The sequence below is a fragment of the Cyprinodon tularosa genome, unplaced genomic scaffold (assembly GCF_016077235.1).
Source record: "Cyprinodon tularosa strain WSP-4 unplaced genomic scaffold, ASM1607723v1 ctg120, whole genome shotgun sequence".
Taxonomy (NCBI): Eukaryota; Metazoa; Chordata; class Actinopteri; order Cyprinodontiformes; family Cyprinodontidae; genus Cyprinodon; species Cyprinodon tularosa.
Genome location: NW_024038004.1, coordinates 323,435 through 347,851, shown reverse-complemented (window position 1 = coordinate 347,851; position 24,417 = coordinate 323,435). Strand labels below are relative to the sequence as shown.

The 24,417-nt window shown below is 36.9% G+C and overlaps 1 protein-coding gene across 1 annotated transcript; it reads left to right on the top strand.

Annotated features, from left to right (window-relative positions):
- Positions 1 to 93: 93 nt before the first annotated feature.
- On the top strand, positions 94 to 23,894 carry ctage5 (CTAGE family, member 5). The gene is made up of 29 exons (XM_038272045.1): positions 94 to 318; positions 457 to 590; positions 1,884 to 1,970; positions 2,084 to 5,729; positions 5,854 to 5,976; positions 6,191 to 6,291; positions 7,149 to 7,298; positions 9,865 to 9,996; positions 10,463 to 10,484; positions 11,196 to 11,284; positions 11,460 to 11,531; positions 13,751 to 13,861; positions 13,966 to 14,037; positions 14,132 to 14,236; positions 14,365 to 14,487; positions 14,620 to 14,766; positions 14,912 to 15,002; positions 15,113 to 15,180; positions 15,254 to 15,324; positions 15,397 to 15,498; positions 17,864 to 17,960; positions 18,115 to 18,182; positions 19,157 to 19,242; positions 19,373 to 19,486; positions 20,431 to 20,580; positions 22,228 to 22,377; positions 22,509 to 22,561; positions 22,637 to 22,817; positions 22,908 to 23,894. The coding sequence occupies exons 1-29, from the start codon at positions 219 to 221 to the stop codon at positions 23,138 to 23,140; spliced, it is 6,678 nt and encodes a 2,225-aa protein (XP_038127973.1). The 5' UTR covers positions 94 to 218; the 3' UTR covers positions 23,141 to 23,894.
- The last annotated feature ends 523 nt before the right edge of the window (positions 23,895 to 24,417 follow it).

The window sequence follows — 24,417 nt, the reverse complement described above, 5'->3', positions numbered from 1 at the left end:
AAAAAGAGAACCATTGACCGGAGAAATGATCGTGTCAGTCCTTGTTAATGATTATCTTTCTGTAGGCCTTATATCTTATCTCAACTGTTTCATATGCCATTGAGCTCTCCTGACAGCAGCACAGAGGCAATGTCCACTCGCTAGCTCAACTGACATGAGTTATTTCCACCCTACAATGGACATTTTAATCTGACTCTATTTTTCTAAACTTAAAAAATATGGAAGCCTATTTCTGGATTGTATTTTTTATGATTTTTCCACACGCAAAACTGGGATTGTTGTCAGACTACAAGATCTGTGGAGATCCAGAATGTGACAGTAAGTCTGAAATACTTTGTTAGTAGTTGCAGGCCACGGACTATCCCTGTAGGATTCATTACAAACTCTAAAGGTCCTACATGATGATCACAATTATATTTACTTTCTTTTCTTTAACTAATGTGTCTCCTTCTTTAGGTGCAATGAGCAGAGTGCAGGCTATTAAGAATCACCAAGGAAAGGACTGCAGATTCCTGAACTTCAAAAAAGGAGACATCATTTTTGTTAACCACAAACTTACAGGGAAACGTGAAGACCTCTGGGCAGGCAGTGTATGTTTTGTATCACCAACAATCTTATTGTTGTCATAAAAGATAAAGACCTACCTAATACATCCAGCCCCTTATGTTAGGTTGTTGGTTAATGTGCTAGTAAGTCTTAATTATGACAAAAAGCAGGTTGTGAATGTTAAGAGGAATATATTATCAATGGCCTGCTTTCTGGCACCAGATTTTTGTTAGTCTATAAAGTACTGGTAGGAGTGATAAACGGAGAATTACGCTGACTTACTAAATTACCTAATATTTCAAGAACTTCTTTACATTTTGGCATGTTACAAGCATAAACTATAAACTATTTTTTAAGGGGAATTAATGTGAAAGAACAACACATTGTAATGAAGAACTAGAATTAGAGCTGCAAGGCTAAGATTTTCTCTAGAAGGACTTTGATTACTTTTCTTTAGAAAATAGATTGAGCTCAGTCAGAAAGATGGTGACTGTCTACAAATATCCGTTTTCAAGCTCCATACAGCTCCCTAAATTGGATTGCAGATTGAACTTTGGACCATATTCTCTGATCTAAATTGTCAACTGATGCTTATCCTAAGAGATGAAGCCCTACCCGCAGTTTTAAGTCTTTTGCATACAAAAGCAGGGTTACAATATTTCCTTCTGTGTAGCTCCATCCTTCTCTGCATAAACCTCTAACAGTTTCTATGTTCCTGCTGATTGAAGGTCCTCCCCACAGCAGAATGCTGCCATCACAATGATTCACAGCAGGAGTAATGTGTCGGTTTAATTTAGGTACTTCCAATTAACAAAGCATTTTGCTTGTAGGACAAAAATTTACAATTCTGCATCATCTGACCTGAGCTTATTCTTCTACTTGTTCCCTGTATCCTTAGATGCAAGATCAGACTAGTGAGAAATAGGTGGACTCTACTTAAATTGGAGGAAGAAATTACTTGCAATGTATTTTATTTAACAATTTTGTTGTAAAAGGCCTAAACATATGTACTCAAAATACTTTAATTTTTAAGGATAATGAGTTTGGAAACTCTCTATCATTATTCACTTCATAGTTAGAGTATGTACTCTTTTATTTGAATCTATTACATTAAATCCTACTAAAGTACACATATGCTTATAGTGTAGTATAGTTAATTATAGAAATAAAATACATTTTAAACACTTTTCACTCAGTTATTTCATGCTGTTTGAGTTTTAAGTTAAAAAAAAAAGTCTATAACCCTGGATGTATGTTGCTGTTACAGTGTTAGGTTTTGTGTTCTTTTTTTTGGATATGTTTCTGTTTTCAATACAAGCTCATTTTATTCCTTTCAGATTGACAAACATTTTGGCTACTTCCCAAAGGATTCAGTAGAAGTGGAAGAAGTTTTTGCAGAAACAGAGAAAGTGCTGGAGACCCAGGTAATCTCAGTGCTGATCAAAAACGACACATTAAAATAATCCCATGAAGGTTTATGAAATCTTAGATGGGTTGGTACTACAGATCCATTAACTTTCTTCCTACTTTTCGGCAGGAATCTGATTTCTTCTGTATGGATGAGTCTGGATATCCCATCGATACAACTAATTTGGACTTTGATGATCATAACTCTCAAACAAAGGAGCCAGAATCCACACAAACCAGCCCAAACACTCTTGACAAAAATGCCCAAGCTCCTTTGATGTCTACTGAAGCTACAGTAAAAGAAAGAGATAATGAAGATGGAAGCAAAGATCTCGTGGATGCGGCCGAACAGCTCAGGGATGAACTTAAGGCTTCAGCGACTCCAGAAGAACAAGGTGGGTCCCCCTCATCCTCCTGGCTGCGTTCATCTGTGACGGGATGGTTAGGTTTTGGAAAAGAGGAGCAGTTAAGGGATTCAGAACAAGGAGAGAAGGAAGATGAGAAGGAGGAGACTAAACCAGAAGCCTCAATCAGATCATCTGTGACTGGCTGGCTGGGCTTTGGAGGAGAAGGTAAACATGACAGTGATGAAAATCATGTGGAAATCCAGGAAGATTCCTTAACTTCAACAATGACAAGGTGGCTAGGCTTCAGTGAGGGGACGGAAACTGCTGCTATAGCAAGTGAGGAAATTACTGAAACAGCTAATGAGAAAGAGCCCACAGAGATGTTTAGGAGCAGGAGGATGTCTCTGGACCTGGAAGGCAGCAAATTACAGGAAGAAGAGGAGAAGGAAGACATGGGAACGTTAGCCTGGCTGGGCAGCAGGTTGTCAAGCAGGCTGGGACTTGGATCAAGTCCACAAGATTCAGGAGGAGAAGGAAAGGAAACCGAGGATCAGGTGGCTTCTAGCTCTTGGATGGAGATGAGAACTGAGGGAATTTTTGGCTTTGATGACAGTAAAAGTGGAGCAGGCGGAAGTACAGGAAATGGTATTAAAGAGACAGAAACGGACCAAACATTAGAAGAACCTCCTGGATTGGAAAACATACATATTGCTCAATCAGAGGGTTCATTATCAGAAGAAACTGAAAAAGAATCCCAAATAAAGGAGCTTGTAAATGAGTCTAAACCACCAGACAGTAATGATGGTGGGGATACTGTAGATAGTTATGTAGATAATTCAGACACAAATGAAGTAAATATTTTTGAAACTGATGTTGAAGTTTCCAACAAGGATGTTGTGGGTGAAAATGATATCAGGAGTCAAGAAATCGATCGCAGTTTAAAGGAGTTAGATTCAAACTCGATGGAGCAACTTGAAGGTCGAGTAGAGCAAGAGGGAAAGAGTTTCACTGAGAGAGGGGCTGACGTAAAAGAACAGCTTCATACGTATGAAGAATCCACTCTAATGTCAGAAAACAGTCCTGTTAGAAGTGATGATCAAAAAGAGGAGCAGTTAACCACAGAAGAAGGTTTATTTCAACAAGGACTATTGAAGGAAGAATCCCCTGAAGAGACTGAAGTCAGTGGTGATCAGGGAGAAAATGATGAACAGAGAAAGGCTGAGACAGAGAGCCGTCAGGGTGAGTTAGAACTGCAGCTAGAAATGCATCCCACAGAAGTCAGCTCTCAGAATGATGGATCGTCATTTTATGGAAATCCTGAAAGTATTTATGACAATATCTCAGAGGACGATGGTGTAAAAATGACTTTAAATAAAACCACACAAACCGTTCATGAAACCCAGGGGTTTCTGCAGATGGAAAACAAAGAGCAAAGGGACAGGGATGTTGAAAGACTGGAGGAAATTGTGAAAGATGAGAAGGAAAAAACACATTCTGAGAAAGAAGTTTTTAATGAAAGTGAAATAAAATCAGTAGTAGGTTTTGAAACAGAAACTGAAGTAACAAAGGGATCAAAGGAAGAAGAAAAGTTAAAATTCAAGATACAGGAAGAAGTAAAAGAGGTAGAAGAACAGATTGAAGAAGTAAAACAAGAGAGCCAGCAGAAACAATTAGAGGAAATTAAAAAAATTGAGAAAAAGAAGGAAGAAGAGTTAGATAGTGTTTCTGGGGAGGCGAGGGGGTTAATAGAACAAAGGCAGGATGAAGTGAAGGAACTAAATGAGGGAGAGAAATGGGAAACAGTAGACCATGAGCAAGACAGAGGATCAAAGGAGGCAAATGAAAAAGCGCTGAATCAGGAGAAGATGGCAGAAATCTCTGGGGATAGCGCAAGTGAAGAGTTTAGGTTAGAAAGACAAATGGATATGCAGGAGGAAGACAAACAAGTTCCAGAGCATGGGAATCATATCAGAGTGGAAGAGTTGAAGGAATCTGAGAGGCAAAATGAAAAAGAAGAGAAGGGAAACTTTTCTGGGGAGGGTGACACAAAGTTTGATGAAGGAATGCAAAAAGAGGTAGAGGAGCTGAAGGAGGAAGAGATCCATGAAAATGGGTCACAGGATCATGAGGAGCCCATATTGGAAATACCAAAGGAATTTGAAGACCCAAATGAAAAACAGAAGGAGGAAAAGGAGAAGGTTTGGGGGGAGAGCAACAGAGAAGGGGGAAAAGAGATAACAGAACAGACCCAGAATGAAGATTTTGAGCCAATGGAGGAGGAGAAAACTGTAAAAAACTCACTCGAGTTTGGAAATCATGTCAAAGTGGATGAGTTTAAGGAGTATGAGCAAAATGAAAACCAGGAAAAGGGAGATAAGGAACAGGTTCAAGAGAGACAGTCAGAGCATGAGATAGACAATACTAAAGAGATGCTGGGCGATTCCAACTTTGCTTTTTTGGTCTCTGAAACTAACAAGAAGACTGAAAATCAAAATGAGAACGAAGAGGTAAAGGTGAACGAAGCCTTTACCGAGCCTGACAAAGAGCACCCAGTACAGGAAGTGAAGGATGGAAATGTTAATGTAGGTGGGTCTGAGGATGGAGGATGCAAGGATGGCAACTGGAAGGAAGACATTGGTTTTGAAGAAGAAATCAAGAAAACTGACAATAAAAATTCTGGAAATGAGTTTCACAGAGACATAGGAGGAGAGGAATCATATAACCCTGCTGAAAGTCAAGTTCAGGGTTCTGAGCAAAGTGAGTCCGCACATCCACCTCTAGGAACAAACGATAAAAGCCAAGAACGTGTAGGAGCTTTTGGTCTTTTAAAAAATGCCATTGAACTTTTCTCCCAAACGCCCAACCCTGAAATGAATGAGTCCACACAGACTGTTCAGAGTTTCAACACAAACTCAGCTGAGACAACAGAGCCTCTTGCCTCTTTTACTCCAGGACTTGATGCCTCCACAGATTCACTTCACACCGAAGTAACACACACAGGATTTCCCAAAGAGCAGGCGCAGTCACATCCTATCTCTGCTGAAAAGCTCCTCCACAATGCTCCTTCAGTCACAGAAGCAAAAACCTTCAGCAAAGATTATAAAAGTCTCCACCACCACATGAACGCGGATGAAACGGTTATTTTGCTTGAACTCTTCGGTCGACACAAGCTGCAGTTTTTAGACTACATTTTGACTAGCCCAGAGGCCGTGTCTGCAGATGAGGATCAGTCAATACTCTCAGATATAGAGGAACTCCTGCAGCACCAAATGGAGATGCTAGTTGCTCCCAGTATGAAGGGATCCGATGCACCAGAGGAGGACAAACAAAGAACCAGTACAATTATTGCTCTTCAGAAGCTGGAGACATTATTAAAATCGATGAAGGACACTGTCAGCACAGGAATATCAGATGTCAGTAACCATCAAGGTATTTTTGTCCAAATTGCATAAACTATAATGGCTCATATCATTGATGTTTTAATCTAATGTAATCTGTCAGTTCAAGTCTGTTGTCACCAGTGGGCATTTATATGTTCCTTTGTCAAATGCAGCTGGGCCCAGTTCAAGCCGGACCAATGGAAATGAAGATTGGAGCTATCTGGAGAAGGAAAGAGATCAAGGAAGTAAAGAAAAGATATCTCTGCATAACACTAAGTCAGGATCACAACAGAAAGGTATGAGAGGATACAATACAGAAAAATAATTAAATATGAGGAGATATTTATATTAACTGAAACTTTTTGCCAGCTATGTCTGAAAAACAAATCTGACCAATACTTTTGGTTATTACTGTAATAAATACTAACACATACCTTACACAACAAAATATAATCTTGGCATAATGAATAATGTTATGATAAAATTGTACTTTTGTGACTCTAACTACAGGGTTAATCAAGCAAAGTGTGGAATTTCTTCTTTGGTTTGCTGAAGAATCAATTAGTTCTGCTAAGGCAGTGATGGGGATCCTTGTTTGGATAATTGTACAGGTAAGAAATGAGACTGCATTTGCAACCTAACATCATACCTGCACTTCATGGTGAACAGAGGTGTCAAGTAATGAAATACAAATACTTTGTGACTTTCAATTCATATAGTGGCATCTGGCTGTTTTTTTTTTTTAAAGGTTACTTTATACTTTTATACTTTAATTAGTTTTTGGAGCACACTTTTTCACTTTTACTTGAGTAAAGAGGTCAAGCTGATACTTCAACTTTTACCCGAGTGTTTTTAAACAGCAGTATCTATACATCTACTTAAGTAACAAATGTGTGTACTTTTGACACCACTGATGGTGAATCTTCAAAATAGAACCTAACTCAAGTGTTTTTTTGTTTTTTTTTTACTGCATTTTGCACCATATATGTATTTATTTTTGCACTGCTCTGAACCTTCCACATCAATGCCTTTTTGCACCATGTCTCTCCCACATTGTTTACATTTGATCACTGCTGCACTTTATGAATGGAAATGTTCTTCTTCACTGCTAAGCTGCTGCTGATTCACTGTCGGAAAGTGGTATAAACAAAAATTTGTTTTGTATACACACCGTGTATACAAAATGACAATAAAGTTTGTCCAAGTCTAACTCACCAAAAAGCAAGTACAAGTCATTTGTGGATATCAAAATAGTTTATATATTTTTTAAATAGGCAGAAGCATCTTTTGAACTTTACAGAAAGATTAAGAATAAAAAATAGAAGGTAAAGTGAGACTAAATGAGTAGCCTATTATTCATAAAAAGTTATATTAGTTAAAATAGATTTGTATCTAGCATAGATCACCTTTTGAATCTTTCAGGCCATAAGTAGATTTTGCTGGCCTGGTTCTTTAAGACATGTGACATGTTGATCTCACTCTACCATTGGAATTCAACTTTGCCTTAGTCTCAGTTGTCAAACTGGCTTACACGGACATATTGCTTCTCACATTTGGATCTACGTGGTGTTCCAGGGGAGGAGATTATGTTCAGATGGATAAAAGTGTAACCAGGTCGGGGAGTTGAAATTTAAAGCTTAAACCGTGCTTTGAACAGGGCTGTCTGTCATCAACAAAAGTTGACACACAAAACCGGCCCCAATATGTAAATTGTTCAGTATTGTAAGTATAAAACACATTTTTTAACATTTATTTTGAGAAAACAATAAAATCATAAACTGTATAAAATATGTAAAGTATATGATATAGTTATTATTTGAGTAACACCTGTTTCCCTCGGTGTCACTTTAAAAGCGCTCCGATGTGCCTGTGTGGCATCTTACAATTGGTGACGTTTGGAATAAATCATTTACAACAGTAGGGGCAAAGTTTGTACAACATTTTTTTAACATTCAATATCCAAATGAATAATTGTAAGTTTTATTTTCACGACTAAACGTTAAAAATGTGTTCAATACATATGCTATTTATATCTTTAAAATATTAGTCTGAGTAGGTGAAGAATATTTAATATTCACACGGTTACCCCCATGGCTTTAAGAGTTGGTACGGTCCTGAGGGTAGGTGTTGTGAATAGGATGTGGACTAGCCGTTAACCCGGCTGTGAGAAGCTTATATTTTTTCTAATTGTATTAATGAAATTCCTTGTAAATATTAAGCCAAATGAAATAATTTGGATATGACGGAGCGTCCAGAAAATGTGCAGCTGGCCAATAAAGTGGCCGACTTCCAGACGGCAGCAGAGACTTACTACAACACCGCCGTGGAGAAAGTGAAAGATGTACGTCAATATGTGGCAGGTTCTGGTTAGCATTTCCCATTTATCCACTACAGCAGAAGTAATGTAACGGATATTGTTTAACACGCCGAAGTATTTATCTTTTCAGGCGTTTATTCTGATATTGCTGTATTTTCGGTCATGGTCGTGCCTCATTTTTAAGCAATATTACAGTTATTAGCATAGTTAGCTGGGACAGTCAGACAGCTTTTACTCTGTGTTTATACTTATTCATCTTTTGGTTTTTAATTTCAAGAAATTACAAACGTTTGGTTTGTTTATTTGGCGCATTCTCTTCCGTGATCATAGACAGTGGCTTTAAAGCTCTCCCACGAACAGCTGTTAAATAGGATTTCTTTAAAGTTGTGGCCATAATAATTAATAGTTCCTGTATTTTTTGTTTAAACAGGAATTTAATTTACTTGTAAATTTGTGATGATAAAAATCTGGTGTTTAACAACTTTATTTTACAGATAGTTTGTTAAAAACTGATGAAGCCCAAACATTTGTGAAACATGTACACCATAATCTAATACCCCCTTTCACAACAATAACTTTAATTAATTAATTTTTCAATTTGTTAGCAGTCTCTGGCATCTTCTTGGAGAATAATTTTTTCTCCAATCTCGTTAGGGCCCACCTAAACATTTCAATCAGATTCTGGTTTGGATTTGATGGTCTTATTCTTTCCCCATTCAGTTGTAGATTTGCTGCTGCTGCATCTCGGGTGATCTCCTGCTGATTACCTAGTTTGGCCCAAGCTTTAACCATAGGATAAATTACTTTATATTTAACTCTTTTTATCGTAAAGAGGAGTCAATGGCCAACTTAATTACAGAAAGATTTGCTGGTCCTGAGTCTGCATTGCCAGCTCACATCATCATGCAAGCTTACTGTTTTTTGAACAATTTGGTTTCTGTGCATCAATTTCTGGGTAAATCTTTACTTTATTTACCTTTGAGAGTTTGAAATCAAAGTTTTTTGTTTGACCATGGCATAATGTTGCTGCAATGTCCATTCCAGGAAAGGTTGATAGATGAATAATCTTTTTCACTGTAGATTGGTAGTTTTAAATGGCATTTAATCCTCTTTAGATTGACTGATTGCAACAATTTCTTCCACAAAGTCATTGGTGAACCTGCTATCTTTCCAATACCTGAAAGCTTTAGGTCATCAAATCTAAACTCTGCTTTCCAGAAGCTGCTAGATCAAATCAGTTATGCTAATCCATTTAATTGGTAGTGTCTGGCTGCTAATTTTCTTAAGGAATTTTCCAAAAACAGCAGAGCTATTTTTGTTCTATTTTCGCTTAAAACAGTTTATCACATGACGGCATTTGATATGTTGCATGTCTTTTGTATACTGAAACTGAAATAATTAGGAACCTGGTAAAGAGCAGATGATTTCTTTTTTGTACTGATATGAAAAAGAACCCCATCAAAACCTTAAAGCATTTAAAAGTAAAAATAAAAGGTAAGGAAAATGAAAGTTTGTACCTAATGCTGACAAAGTTGAAGTTTCTTAACTTTGTTTTAACACATTTTTCTATACAAGGGGAACTGTCATTGGAAAGCTTATATCATTGAACTTTTTTAACTTGAAATAATGGGTTTACACTAAAGAATCATTTTAATGGAAACCCATTAAACAGAAGGAAGGTTGAAAGTCTTTTTTAATGTCGTAACCTATAAATTCTCTGGTTAAAATCTTGTTATAACTGATGAAAATTTAATACAATGGCACAAGGAACTGGAGATTGCATCATGGCATTTGAATGTTCACAACACTACGATCAATTGTATATGATTGAAGTTTTAAATGACTTTACTTTTACCCGTCTTTCTAGGCTGTATCCTTACTGCCTGACAACATGAGGCCCGGCTCAGACCTCTACGGTGTACCATGGGAACCTGTAATCTTCACCGGCCTGTTGGGGCTGCTGACGTTTCTGTTATTCACCAGTAGATGTTACAGATCTGTAAGTGAGCAGCAAGTGTTTACCAGAGATGCACAGATCTATTTACCCACATTGGTATAAAGGTCGTAAGCATTTCTTAATATAACAGCAAATAGTAGCAATTCAACTAATGATAGTAGCTGGCTGCTAATATTCACCTGGCTCTGTTGACTTAAAAATAAAAGGAAATATTTTTAGCAACACAATTGTTGGCTAAATTATATCTTAAAGAGGAATGAGCAGTTAGCTGTAATGATGTTTATTTTATTGCTCCGTAGTCTTAAAGGAAAAATTAAACAAAACAGACATTAGACAATAACTCTGATTCAAAAGAATGGTCAGCAAATGGGCTCTCAGTCTTCTCATCTTTGTTTCTTGAATCTATTTCATAATTATGTCTTCACTGCAAGATTCATTTTACACCCAGTTGGATAGTGTTTTTTGGCAATTTTCTTTATCATCTTTTCTCTCTTTTTTATCTTCACAGATAAAGAGCAGACTGTATCGAAGTAAGTTTTCACTTTAAATACCTTTTGCCTTATAAATAAACTTAGTACTGTTAGCCTGCTGGTGCTTGTATTACACTGGCAGTTTAACCAACCCCCTTTTCTTTAATATGAAAGCATTAAAGACCATTTGTAAATAAGCTATTAGCTGGTTATTAACTTCATATTTTAACCCAGAGTCCCTATCTCTGACATCATGTAAAAATAGTGGAGTTAGACTGACTTTAATGATGAGGTGGGAACAAAGTTATGTGCAAATAAATATGCAGCCAAATATTATTAAAGTAGGATTTATTTTTATAAATTGGGCTGCAACTAACATAACTATTATTATTATTATTAACTATTATTTTTATATCTAAATTATTAAAGAAGTTGACAGTTTGTTCAGTAATTTATCAAATTAAACCATTTCAGCCGAGTACATCGTAAATAGTTTTCCCCTGTCTGCTTAATGTTGTACATCACTGTGGGAAAAAAAAAGCTTACGGTATGCTACTGTAGTAAATTCTGCAGTGTGATGAGAATCTTTTCAGAGGGAGACGATTAGATTTCCTGCGTTTCACCATGGTGACAGAATCAGCTTTGTGATATTAAAAATGCTAAACTGAATCTCTGATCTCTGATCCTGCTTCATCATGCAGGCCTTACCCTAAATGTGGAAAAAAAAAAGGGTGAAATCCTCTTTGATTTTAAAAACTATTCTTTCTACAGGAAAAGAACAGAGGATGGCTAAACAAGTTGAAGAGCTGCTGGATGAAAAGTGTAAAGTCCTGGAGACTCTCAGTCAGTGTCAACAAGAGGTTGGTACTTATGATTACTTAGTGTTAGATTTACTGCAGGCTGGAGACACAATTTATAAAAAGTCTATAAAATTTTAATAACCACAGATTGAGTCTTCTTTAATATATATATATATTTTTTCAAATAAAATCTGTGGATGCTCAGAGTAACCTCTTCATAATGTGACATTTGCAGTATGATGACCTGGAGAACCTACTCAGGGACAGTGGTGTCCTCGCTCAGACTCAAAAATCAGAACATTTGGAGGTAAGGGAGCAAAAACTTGGACCGATGTGTAGAAACCTGTGTGAAACTAAAAAAACACAGATCCTTTCAATGCTTCCATCCAGTAATAAAAAAAAAAAAATCTATTTTGAGTAAATTTTTCTTATAGGTTGTTTTTTTGTTTAGAGACTAAGGAGGTCTAGCTCCTTGCATATTGAAGAAACGTTTATTTTGTTATTATTAAAAACGATGTATTAAATTGTAAATGTGTTTTTATTATATTCTTGGTGCCTTCTTATAAAGGTTACTCTTAAATACATTGACTGACATTTAGGCCATACCTATCAAGTTTTGGATCTGAAGATAAGGGAAATTTTACTACTTCGATTTAGAGCCGTCCAACTAACCCAGTCGAGCTCAGGTATCCTTTATACTTTAAGACACATGTACTAGATCTAAATCTAAAATAAACACTTTAAACTTTCAACCAATTGCAAATTTGCCGTCCCTCTGATATCGCACGGGCCCTATACATACCCCATTTCTTTCCACCACAGAATTTTATGATATAGTAATGCAGGGAATTTACTGGAGACAGCTCATATGGGAGGATGAAGAGGGGTAAAATACAGTGGTCTCCTGGCCAAAACAGGAGACTTGAAAGCTATGATTTAAGCTGGATGAGTCTACCAAATTGAACAATTTCACAATTTTCACATTGTTTCACATGTTCACATCACTTACAATAAGAAAGGTTCACAGCAAGATAATCGGGTAAATTTATTTGCCTTTCAAAAGATCCCGATATTGGGGAGATGCCGTGTGTGGTGTGGTAAGAGTAATCAGATCAGGTTAGAAAAACGCGGGGACTCCTGTGATCTTATATCTATATCTATCTTATATTTATCATAGTGGATTCTCGTGGTCTGATATCCTAGCATGTGTTTGGTGGCCCCCTCAAGGACAACAGATCAAGAAACATTCCATAATAACATTCTAGACTATTTTATTTTCTTGCTCCGCCAGAGCCCTACATGAGTCCGGTTTTTTAAGTCCTTATCCACCATGCCCCATAGAGCTCAGAACTGAAACCTGACCCCAAAAAAAATACTTTTAACTTCAATCTCCTCTCATCAACCACAAACCAAACAGATGAGAAGTCTTCTTCTCTTGCTAGACTTGATGCTGGGATAGCAAGCACATTATACACAATTAATGCTAGGTTCAGAAACCTTTTTGCATGATCTTTCCACTTGAGCAGAAACATTTATTAGAGCATCCTCTTCTGGCGTCTTCAATTCATTGTAGGTTGCCAAGTGGCATGCTTAAAAGATCATACATAAATGAATTTGCTCATTGAAATGTAGAGTTAATAATTACCGGTAATATAAGTATTAACTTTCATTCATGTCATGACACTTTTAGAGCTACCCGTCCACTTTTTGTTACTTGTTACTTATACCTGTAAAATAATAGTGTCAGTTTACTGTGGCAACTTGTTATATCCAACTCTGTGCAGGAGTCTAATCTGTGCAGACTCTTTTATAACTAAAACAGTGCACACTTGTATGCAGCTCGAGAAGTTTGGCAAGATATCCTGTCTGACAGCTGATCCTACTGAATGAAATGCGCTCATGTATGCTTGTTGTCTGGCTGGAGAGAACACACAGTCCAACCAAAACTGTTCTATCCGCAATTTCTTTTTATTTCATGGTCACTTGTGGTGTTAGTTTAGTTTTGAAAGCCATCGGACAGTTTTAAGATCTGCCTGTTTGAACCTGTCTTTACTTGACTCAGCAAAAAATCCCTGAATTTTCATCCTGTCCAGGAATTCTCAAGCCAAATTTATAAAAGGTGCATCAATGTCTTCATGGTGTTCAATAAGGGTTTTTGTACAGCAATACCTGGACTTTTTATTTTTTACCTGCTCTATATGTGTTTTCTTCATCCAAGCTGTTACTTATACATTTTTTTCTCAATTTCTTCTGTAAATTGGCAATTTTTTACTTCTTTTAATCTTTTTATTATTTTCCATTTAATCTGTGTGTCATATTTTGGTCATCTGGACCGTGTTGTTTTCCTTTGCTGAACAATCTGTTCTAGTTTGAGTTTTGTTGTTTTCATAGGTTTGTTTCAGTCTTTTTTTGCTGTTGTTTGTTTTGTTTTTTGCCATGTAGAACAATAAAGAATATTGCTATTCTAAAATGCAAGACTACTTCTTAGTGATGTTTTGTAAACATGTTTTGTCATGTTCACTGTAGGTTCAAGCAGAACAGCTAGAACAAACTAAAAAGCAGCTGGGAACAGATCTTGACTATCTGAAGGAGCAGCTGGCCCAGCAGCAGGAACATAGAAAGGAGCAAGATAGGAAGGTAGGGTCTCATACAAGACTTTGAAAAATATTGTGGAATCTGTGTTTATCTTGTTCAAGGTGAAAAATAAATGTCTTTCTTTTTTCTTTTCCTTTTTTCAAAAGATAACTTTGCTTGAGGAAAGCATGAAAGCCTGTGAAGCAGAGGCCAAAGACCTCCTGTCCAAGGAGGAACAGGTGATTAGCTCTATCACTTCATGCCTTTTTGTCACTCTCCTGCTTCTTCTTTTTCTTTAAATATTATTAGTTGTTAATTTTCTGTTTTATTTAGGCACAAACAACTTTGAAGATCTACAGTATGAGCAGTGAGAGGCTACAGCGGAACCTGGAAACAGCAGAAGAAGAGAACACTGTTCTACAGGAGAGCAACTCACAGGTTAGATTCTGTACAGAGCATTAAGAAGAGAGATCTTTCACACATAGATTTTTTTCAACATATCTAGTGGTTTTCCATTTTTTATTTCCTGCATCATTGCTTCTCTGCTTTTGTGTTTTTATCACCAGTTGAAGCAGGAGGTCGAGGAATGGGCAGAAAGAATCAGTGAGCTCGAGGCTGAGATGCAGAGATGTGAGGTTGCCCATAGTGCAATGATGCAGGATGTGGCGGTTAAAGACGAACGCATAACGGTATGACTGCTTCTCATTAACACTGATCATGTTGGGAGAACAGCAACAAAGGAGAAGTGATTGGTGAAAAGTTCAATTAACATTATACTTTATGTAAGATGCATTTAATTGTTTGTTATCCCCCTCCCCCAGTCTTTGACAGATCGGCTGCTTCAAATGAAATGCTGGGATTCAGATCTAGAGGAGGAGGAGGGAGGAGAAAAGGATACAACCAATGGGACTGCAGGAAAAGAGGACACGCATCTGCAAAAAGTCCAGAAACTCATCTTTGCTGCTAAGGTAAAAGGCACAAGTAATAAATAATTAACCAAGTTTACTTTAAAACATGCTTACTGTATTTATTTTTATAATTCTTACCAATATTTTTGAGGAATTTAAAGTTTTGCTTTAATTTTAAATACTGTGAACATGTTTCTTCGTGTAGCTCAATGCAGACCTCAAATCAGTGGATGAAGATAAGGATAGAGTGTTTGCAAAGCTGAATGATGAGATCAAAGCCAAGGAGGACCTGCGAAGTAAGTTAACAGTTCTCACATGCAGACATGATGCTGGGTAAAGATGGAATGACAAGTCTCAGAGAAAAATTAAGCTGATCAGATTTTCTGCTCTTAATTTCCATATAAAGTGAGTATTGAGGAAATGGAGAGAGATAAATTATCCCTACAATCTGACACTGAGAGTTACACAGATCAGGTAGGTAACTTCAAACTGGTGCTATGAGGTTTATCACACAATCTGATGTAATGGTTCCCATTTATGTGCGCAGGTCGATCGGATACAACAGAAACTGCAAATTATGACAGAAATGTACCAGGAGAACGAGCTCAAGCTTCACAGGTTCATACATCCATGTTTAGGCATAAACATAAAATATACGAGGAATGTGTAATAATAAAGTTGTTTGTGCAGAATGCTGACTGTGGAGGAGAAAGAGCGTCACCAGAAGGAGGAGAAGTTGAGTAAAGCTGATAAGAACATTGCGATGGCGATTGAAGAACTGAATAACTACAGGTAGCAGTTTTTGTTTTATGATAATAAAATATTTGGGTGTGCTGTGTTTTAACTGGAGTAAGTTTGTAATATGAATATGAAGTATTTTAAAGTTTTTAATGAAATGTATCCTCTGTGTCATCATCTGTCATTGGATATTCTGAGTTGTTACCAACCTCTTTTGAAAAAAAAAACATTTAGATTTGGGCTAAGTTAATATAAACATGCACATTAATTCAGTAATGTCATCCATTCAGCTTTCGTCCCTTCATCCACCTGTCTGTTTTTCCATCTATCAATATGTTTCCCGATGTCCATCAACCTATCATTTTTTTCCTTCATTATTAAAAAAAATAGCTCATCCTTCCGAGCAATGTTCCCTCTAATTTTTCATTTGTCTGAGCATACATACAACTGATAACTGAGGACCACTGTGAGCAAGATGTGTACACAAAAGCTACAAAGCTTGTTGCAAAAACCAAGGACTAAAGACTTAGACTTAGACAACTTTTATTGTTGTTTTGTATACACAGAGTGTATACCCCCTCGGGAGTGGGTACAAGGTTGTGCATATGCATTTTCTTTTTAAGTAGAATGCGCAGGTCTTTTAAAATAATTGCTAAAATCCTCTACTATACCTTTGAATTAAACCCCAAAAAACTATTTTACTATTATCATGAAATATATGGTATTCTATATGTAACAGTATTGCTTTGGCCAGGATGGGTGTCCTGCTCTGGTAGAAATGAGAGATCACTCCTGTCAGACATAACTTTTTTTTCACATTTTGTAGAATAAAATGTGTGCTGAAGCTTGTGATGCAGCATAGATTACTATGACTCAGTGTCTGTAGAATATTTAATTACACACGTTTTTAGCGTTTGGACTAAGATAAGTATATAAAAACCTAAAAAACCTTAATAAATTTTACAAAATTAACAAATTGTAAATTAAATTTATGTCTGTCCTTATTACTTCGTCAATGCTTGTCCATATATGTGCCTTGAAGAGCTTTCTGGATGTTTAGACATTAAACTGAATCCTCTTTCGCAATAAGCATTGGATTCTTGTTATGTTGCACAAATGACCAGAACCTTTGTGATCTCCTTTAGCTCATTAAATCTATGTGCTGCAGCCACAATATCTGAGAATGTGTTGATTGACCCCGGTTACGCTTTGCTTCATTATGCAGTTACATTTAGCACCAAATAAAAAAGGAGTTTCATTGTTCTAAAAGCCTGGACTGATCAATAATTTGTACCACAACATATTTTTTTCCTTTTGATTGTTTATTTATGCATCTGTAGTAGGGATGCACGATATAATCGGCCACCTATCGGTATCGGCCTTAAAACTGAATATCGGACATCGGCCACCCCACCGATATTTAACCCGATATTTGATCAGCTTCTGATACTACTTCTTCTTCCTCAAAAGCTTATTTTTTACAGACTTAAAAACTTCTAAAGACGAGGGAAAAAATATTGATACATTAAAATATCCCAATATCTTCATATGCTGATATATTGCCATTTAAAAACACCATATCAATCTCTTTTACTAATGAAATATTGCTATATTTCATCGTTATTTCGAAATCCCCCGAAAATTCATGAAATGTTGCCATATTTTTATATGTTGATATATTGACGCGGTATGGATCTATTTTACTAACAAAATCTCACAAGAATTTGCAAAATATCACGAGTTTGTAACAGGACGATGAAATTTCATGAGATTTTGAAAGTAAAATGGATCGATACCGCGTTTTTAAAAATCTATTTGATATCAGCATATGAAAATATATTTGAGTATATTATTTTTCAAAGTGTCAGAAATGGATAACAAAACTGCTATTTTCAATGACTACTTATTTTTGTCCAGCTTTAATATCAGTATCGATATCGGTTATCGGTTATCGGCTACATGAGTTTTAAAATAGCGGCATATCGGATATCGGCCAAAATCCCAATATCGTGCATCCCTAATCTGTAGCCTTCTGTGAGGTGCTGAATGAGGACATTGCTTAATTTTTTTTAAGGACACCTCTGTTTTATTAAACATATTTAAAAAAGTATAACTCTGAAATGTTTCTCCTAATTCACGATGATACAAGAAAAAAATGCTATTGGTCTAACTGAATTACAGCTAATGTTGGATTTTATTCAAGCAATGCAAAGATTTTCTTGTGCTTTGAGAATATGTGAGCAGTGAGCTAGTGCACAGCTGGAGGAACATTGCTTCCAACCCTCTCCTTGTCTGTCCGTCTATCCATTTTGATTTTCCTTTTTTCCATAAACAATGTAAAATTAAGTGACAGAATTTCATTGTGAACTGGCATTTACTGGAAAAAGTTTCTTTTAATTTTCCTCTGCTTTGTTTTCAGAAAACGAGCAGAAGAGATGGAAGAGGAGCTGGAGAAAACAAAGCAGTCGTTTCACACCCAGATTTCAGCCCATGAGAAGAAAGCTCACAATAACTGGGTTAGTAAAGCTCTGCCACACTTGAGCTCAGAAGGGATCCTGAGATCGTCTTTGCTCTGATGAATCTTAGTTAATGGTTCTGGGCCTGCTGTTTAATCAGGGTTTGAAAATGTGTTTCCATACATTCTGATTTGCCTGTGTTGATTGTTTCCAGTTAGCAGTAAGGTCAGCAGAGAGAGAGCTGGCAGACATCAGAAGAGAGAACGCCCTCCTCAGACAAAAGTAAGCATAGCAACAACTTTAAGCCCTAATTTTCTTTTAAGTTATTAGAGAAAATCACAACTTTAATAATACAAATGATAAAATAATAATTGAGATCATAACACTGCATATGAGGCCTAAACAAAGAAGATCACATTATTTGATTTTAGGTTTAGTTTTTTTTCTTTTTTACATGGTATTGTCTTAAAAAAAAAACATTTGTATGTTTATTAATATGACTCATAGCATTTTTTTCCTCAGTGCAGCTGTTTAATCCTGATTCCTTCTGTTCTTCCATTTTCGATCTAAAAATAACTTTATATATGCAAACAGATTATTGCTGTTGGGATATCCCTACTAGATATCCCTTTAAAAAGGTGAATATTTTTGCTCTGTCAAAGTTTCCTTCACAGATTTTAGTGTCATGTTGGTGAATGTCAACACATGTAAACATTATACTATATGGTTCAGGTCCCAAAACCCCCTGCATTTAGCTCCAGTCTGATTTTTTTTTTTTTTTTTTTTTTAAACTGTGTTCTTGTTTATCACTAATGTATGAATGCACATATTTCTGAAAGGTCGAGTTTTGATAATTTATTATTTCCCTCTCTTTGATAAACTCTAAAAGCTCAAATGCAGCCTGCAAATGGAAACATTTTTCCTGATATTATTTATTGTCCCAGTGGCTGTGTAATAAATGCCCGAATTTCTTAAAACAAGTTGCTCTGTTTGTTTATCCGTGGACCTCAAGTAAATTAGACACTCTGAAAAGATCATTATGTTAGTTCTTTAACTCTATAGAGGATTCCTACACAGTCCTAAACAGTTTGGAAAATGTTTGTTTTACTTCAAAACAAGACAACAATTGCCTGGCAATGTTAAATTCAGTCTCTAAAATGTCAGAGTTTTTACCCGGAAAATGCAGAGAATGTTGAGTAATGTTAGGAGTGTTATACCCAGAGTTTTCTGTGTTCACGCTGATGGTGTGTGTTCAGAATTACAGATACTCAGTTCAAACTGGACTCCCTTGAGAAAGATCCATACGCCTTGAACAGCCTGGCTAGACCGCTGCCTTTCCGAGGTAAACCTCCTCACATATTTTCTTTCTCCACATAGCATTTGTTTTAATATGATTTAAACTTATTAAAACAAAGAATCCAATGTTAACAGAACCCTAATTGTGATTTAATGTTAAATGCCCTTTATCCCAGCTGAAAGGTCCCCCTATGGCCCTTCTCCTCTGAGTCGACCCTCATCTGAAACGAGACCTTTCCTCTCTCCTCCAACGTTAATGGATGGGCTTCCTGGTAGACTCTCTCCAAGAGGTAAGATATACATTTCCCATCTGTTTTCTTATTTATTACACCTATTGCAAGTTCCCCTTCCACCATTTGCATTTTGTGCAGTAAAGTTTTTATGTTGGAGATGACGAGGTGACTGCTGCATGAGTAATTTAGAACCTTTCAAAGACATTCATACCCCTCCATCTTTTCCACATTTTGTCACTTTACAACCAATATATTTTTTTAGGATTTCATCTTTTAGATCTACTCAATGCAGTGCATCAATGGGAAGTTGAAACACCTGAACCTTTTACTAATAAAAAGTGTTCGTAAAAGTGTTAGGAATGTGGGATGCATTTAAAATCAACCCCTTTTTCATAATTATTGTATCATTATTTTATATTCCTAAATACTTTCCTTTAAAAGTTACGTTATTGACAAATACAATCCATTGGGCTCAATTTAATCATATTTCTGTGAAGGCCATTGAGGCTACCGTAGACCATGACATGGGGACCATCATGCCTTTCCTTAGCAAAGATAAGGAGGTTGGTACGAACTGATGAGAATGTGAAAATAGCTAATGACTAAATGTATTTTATTTATGTTCATTTCATAATGATTCACTGCTTTTTGGTGGCAGCACACATAAAATTCATCTATATTTTATAAGTGTGGTTGTACTGTGTGAAAATATGAAAAGGGGTTTGAAGACTTTTGAATGGTTTTGTACATTTGGTAAGATATTTTTGCATGATGTCTGCAATGAGCCAATCAATATTATTCACAGAAAACTTTTATAGGACACTAAACCTGGGAGTTTGGTGTTTCTCTGACTGACTCAAAGTTCTCTTGCCTCTGTTGTTTTCACTCAGCACACTCATTTTGCTTCAAATGTCCCCCTCCCTCCACCGACTTTCTTCCCCTGTCTTCATCATCTTCTTTGGTTTGGACCGTTTTTCCTCCGTTCCTTATTTCCTGCCTAGTATCTCGTGGTCCAGGTGAGCCCCCAAGTGGTCAAGCAGACATGGAGCGCACTGGAGGTCCCCATTCAGACAGCGGTTCAATCTCTCCCACATGGGAGAGAGATCGGAGGGGTCCCCCACCAGGACCTCCTGGGCCTCTAGGACCCCCAGGTGTGTTTAAAAACAACAATGCTGAAAGCACACTTTCCTTTAATCTTATGAAGATCATTTTTACTGAGGATAAATATTTGTTTTCTCATTAAAACTCGCAAACAAAGCTGGTAAGTCCAAGTTAACGCAAGGCTCATTGCTTTTATTATTTTGCTTTTATGCATCTTAACTGCCAGCAAAAGAAACCTGATGTGTTTTGGACTGTCTCAGGAAAATTATGTTTGAGGGTTTATGTCTGTTTGCAAACTAAAGAAGATACATCCTTTAAACTTGGGAGTGTTGGCCTAATGGTTAGAGCAGTGCTCTTGTGCTCTGAGAAGGTTGCAAGTACCAGGTTCGATATCTACAGCCTGCCCTCTGGGTGTCTGAGAAAGACCCTTAACCCCACACTGGCAGCCCACTGCTCCCCAAGCAGATTGGTTAAATGCAGAATTGAATTTCTCCAGTGTGAGATCAATCAAGTTAATTTATTATTATTAATATTATAAATTGTGACAGTCAGGGGTACAGTATGTCTGCATGCACCAGCTGCATTGCTATGGGGTTAGATTATCGTCAGTGAAAACAAATGCGTTGGTTGCTAAATATGTAGATAAAAGTCAATATATGCAATTAATTTTAAGATTTGTATTTTTCTCCTTTTCAAAATATACAAAATGTGTAGGAAGATGTTTTATCTGTAAGAATACAAGTCACAACTCTGCAAAAATACCAGTAGGAATCACAGATTTATGAGTATGAATCAACAATTTAAAACTAAAACCCCTGATAAAGCTGCTGCACTGCTGATCAGTAAGTGGATGTGACACATTACTGCCACCAACTGGTAAGGAGTGTAACAGCTTCACCAGGGGTTGTAGATTTGTACTCATACATTTGTGATTCATACCTGTATTTTTACAGAGTTGTAACTGGTTTTCTCCCAGATTACACATCTAATGTCACTTGTATGTATCGGTTGAATAGGAATCTTAAATTGAATTATGCATCTTTACTTTTATTCCCAAAATTGGGCAACTATGCATATTTCTGTTGACGGTTATCTTGCACCATACATCACCATCTTTGTGCATGTGCATCTTGATAATGTTCAGAGCAGCCACCCTCCATGTTGGTTCCTCTTTCATAGAGATGTTGACATAAAACAGAAACGTTATGTAAGATCCCCATTTCTGTGAAGCGCAGTCTTTATTAGGTTGTAGCACATGGTTGTCAAAGTTCATGATACTACAGCAACATAAAATGATTATGGAACATCATCTATGTAAGTTTAAATATCTCATCAGGCATTAACTTGCTGGTTATTTTTTTTCATCTCTCAGCATTATTTTTATTGCACTGGGTTAGTCTGACTTTAAACCTGGTTTACACTGCCCATACTACTGGGTGTGGGGCATGAATACTGTACTGTGTATCATTTTTCTTTCACTTTATAATAAAGTTAAATTGTTTGTACTATATTATGAACAAATCTCAATACTACAGTAATTGAATGTAATTTTAGGAAATAAACAATCTCATGGGGTATAAATGTTTTTTGTTGTTGTTTTTTTTTTTTTAAAGGTGTCAGCAGTTCAACTTCAGATCTAATAACATCATCAGAAAAGAAGTTATGTATGACTACTGAATGTTTGTTTACTCTCTCAGGCTACATTTTCCCTGAGCCAGGAGGTCCGATATTAAGGAGACCTCCTCTGGGTGCTTTGGGATCTTTTCCTCCTCCTGGAGCCCTCCCACCTGGTGCTCTGCCACCTAGAGGCTTCCCTCTGGGACCTCCTCACCCCCTGGACATGGCAGGTGGGTGGTTAATGATCATCCTTAGGACTGAAAACTGGTTCAATATGAAAGCGAAATACGTAGATTTACTCTGTATGTGCTAGAAAACATTCTTTCTTTTCTTTACTCAAACTAAATGGTTGTCTCTGCAGATGGCTCATTCAGAGAAGGCCGTCAAGGGCCTGGTGATCAGGACCACAGAGAGGTAAGCAGGACGTGTGTGAGATAGAGCATCTGTAGCACTGTAGTACTTAAAGGGATTTTATTTGTGTGTTGATAGTCTGGTCCTGGTGGTCAGAGGACTCCCCCTGAAATGGATCCAAGGATGGTCGGCCCTCCTCCACCTGGACCGCCAGGGATTCCTATAGATGGCCCCTATCCTCGTAGAGCCCCTTATGGACCCCCTCCGCCTCCTGATTTCTACCCTCCCAGGATACCTGGGGGTCCTCCTATGAGGCACAGTAAGAACTCATAGCCCCCTTTAGAACTTAGATTATGTCCTATCTGGATATGATAGGTGTGGAATTTAACTGTTTTTAATTTTTTGCCCCTGTGGCTTCCCCCTCCTCAAGGAATGATGTTTCCTCCTCGCTTCCCTTCTGGTGGACCTCTTCCTCCCGGCCCTAATCCCAACGTACCCTATGGTCCTCCCATTCAGCGGCCTCCTTACGTTGGGCCCCCTCCTCCTTCCATGGGCGCCCCTCCTCGTCAGCAGTCCCTACCTTCACCACCTCACAGCCAGTCTCCAGAGGAGAACAGACCTTCACCTGAAGACGCCATCTGACAGTTTTTATAAAGATGAATTTCTGGTTCAGTTCAGTAGCAGATGGAAGAAAGCAGAGCCGCCCTATATTCTACACCATCTATTTATTGACCAGAAGAGATATTTAATGGTGTTTGTAGAGCAGAAGCATCAATTTCCATAAGGCTGATTTATCGCTGTAGGACGGCCTTAATAAAACCTTTCTTCTCCACCACTTCATCCAGCCACATGTAGTTTTAAAAACAGCCGTTTAGTTGTTGCTTAACTTGTACCTGTGTGGGCTAAAGGTAATCTATCAGCCAGACACATTACTACTTTATTTTGAAATTATAATTAAGGTCAGTAACGGAGAGAGATCAGTGAATGAGCACAGATTATGTGTCATAAAATATCTTCTATGCCTAAAATACTCATGTTTACCACTCTAGTGTTTTAACAGAATTTCTATTCAGTATGATTTTCTTTCAAAAACATCAGTGTACATGATCTTTCTCCTCAAAGGTCAAACCAGAATGTTTTCTTCAGTTGTAAAAACTTTTCTCTCTTCCCTTTGAAATTCAGCAGGCATTTCATCTTCTGTCTTTGCTTCAAACCAAGAGAAGCAATATATCGATGCCTCTGACCCTTTCAGTAACTTAGAATGAAAACTTACAGACTGCCAGGAAGAGAGGCTCACTTATGGCTACAGAAATCAGCTTTGTGAATTTTGTAAAAAGTGATTATTTGATAGATGAATAAAGACTTTTAAAACTTGCTCTAAATTTCACTGATGTAACTATGTGTAAAGTTGTTGTTTTTTTCCTTTTTGCTCATCAGCAAAACATTTCACTGTAATTCTTTTCAAATTCTGTGTAAATGATGTTTTTAATATTTAAAGACCTTCAGTTATTGTTAATATGCAAACATTTTAAAAATACAAACCATGTTTCATAAAGGTTTGTATGCTGTAAATGAATAGATAATAAATCTTTCAATGGAAATAGATAAAATGTCAAATCATCATTCATCACTCAACTATATTCCAGCTGCACACAGGAATGTCTCAATAGATATAAATATTGAGAATTTTAAGTAATTTTAATAATTGTTTAATAAGAAAGGAAAGACTGCTGTGATGTTTAGTAAACTGTAATGGATCGCTTTAATAGTTTTAGTCCACTAAAGGTTGTAGCTACATTATTATAGAAGGAAAAAGTAAATCAAATAGTTATGCATCCAAAATATAAAAACTGAGAAGTTGAAAGCTTAAAACTAAAGTTTTTTTTTTTTTGTGAATTCGCTTAATCGTGTCATTTATT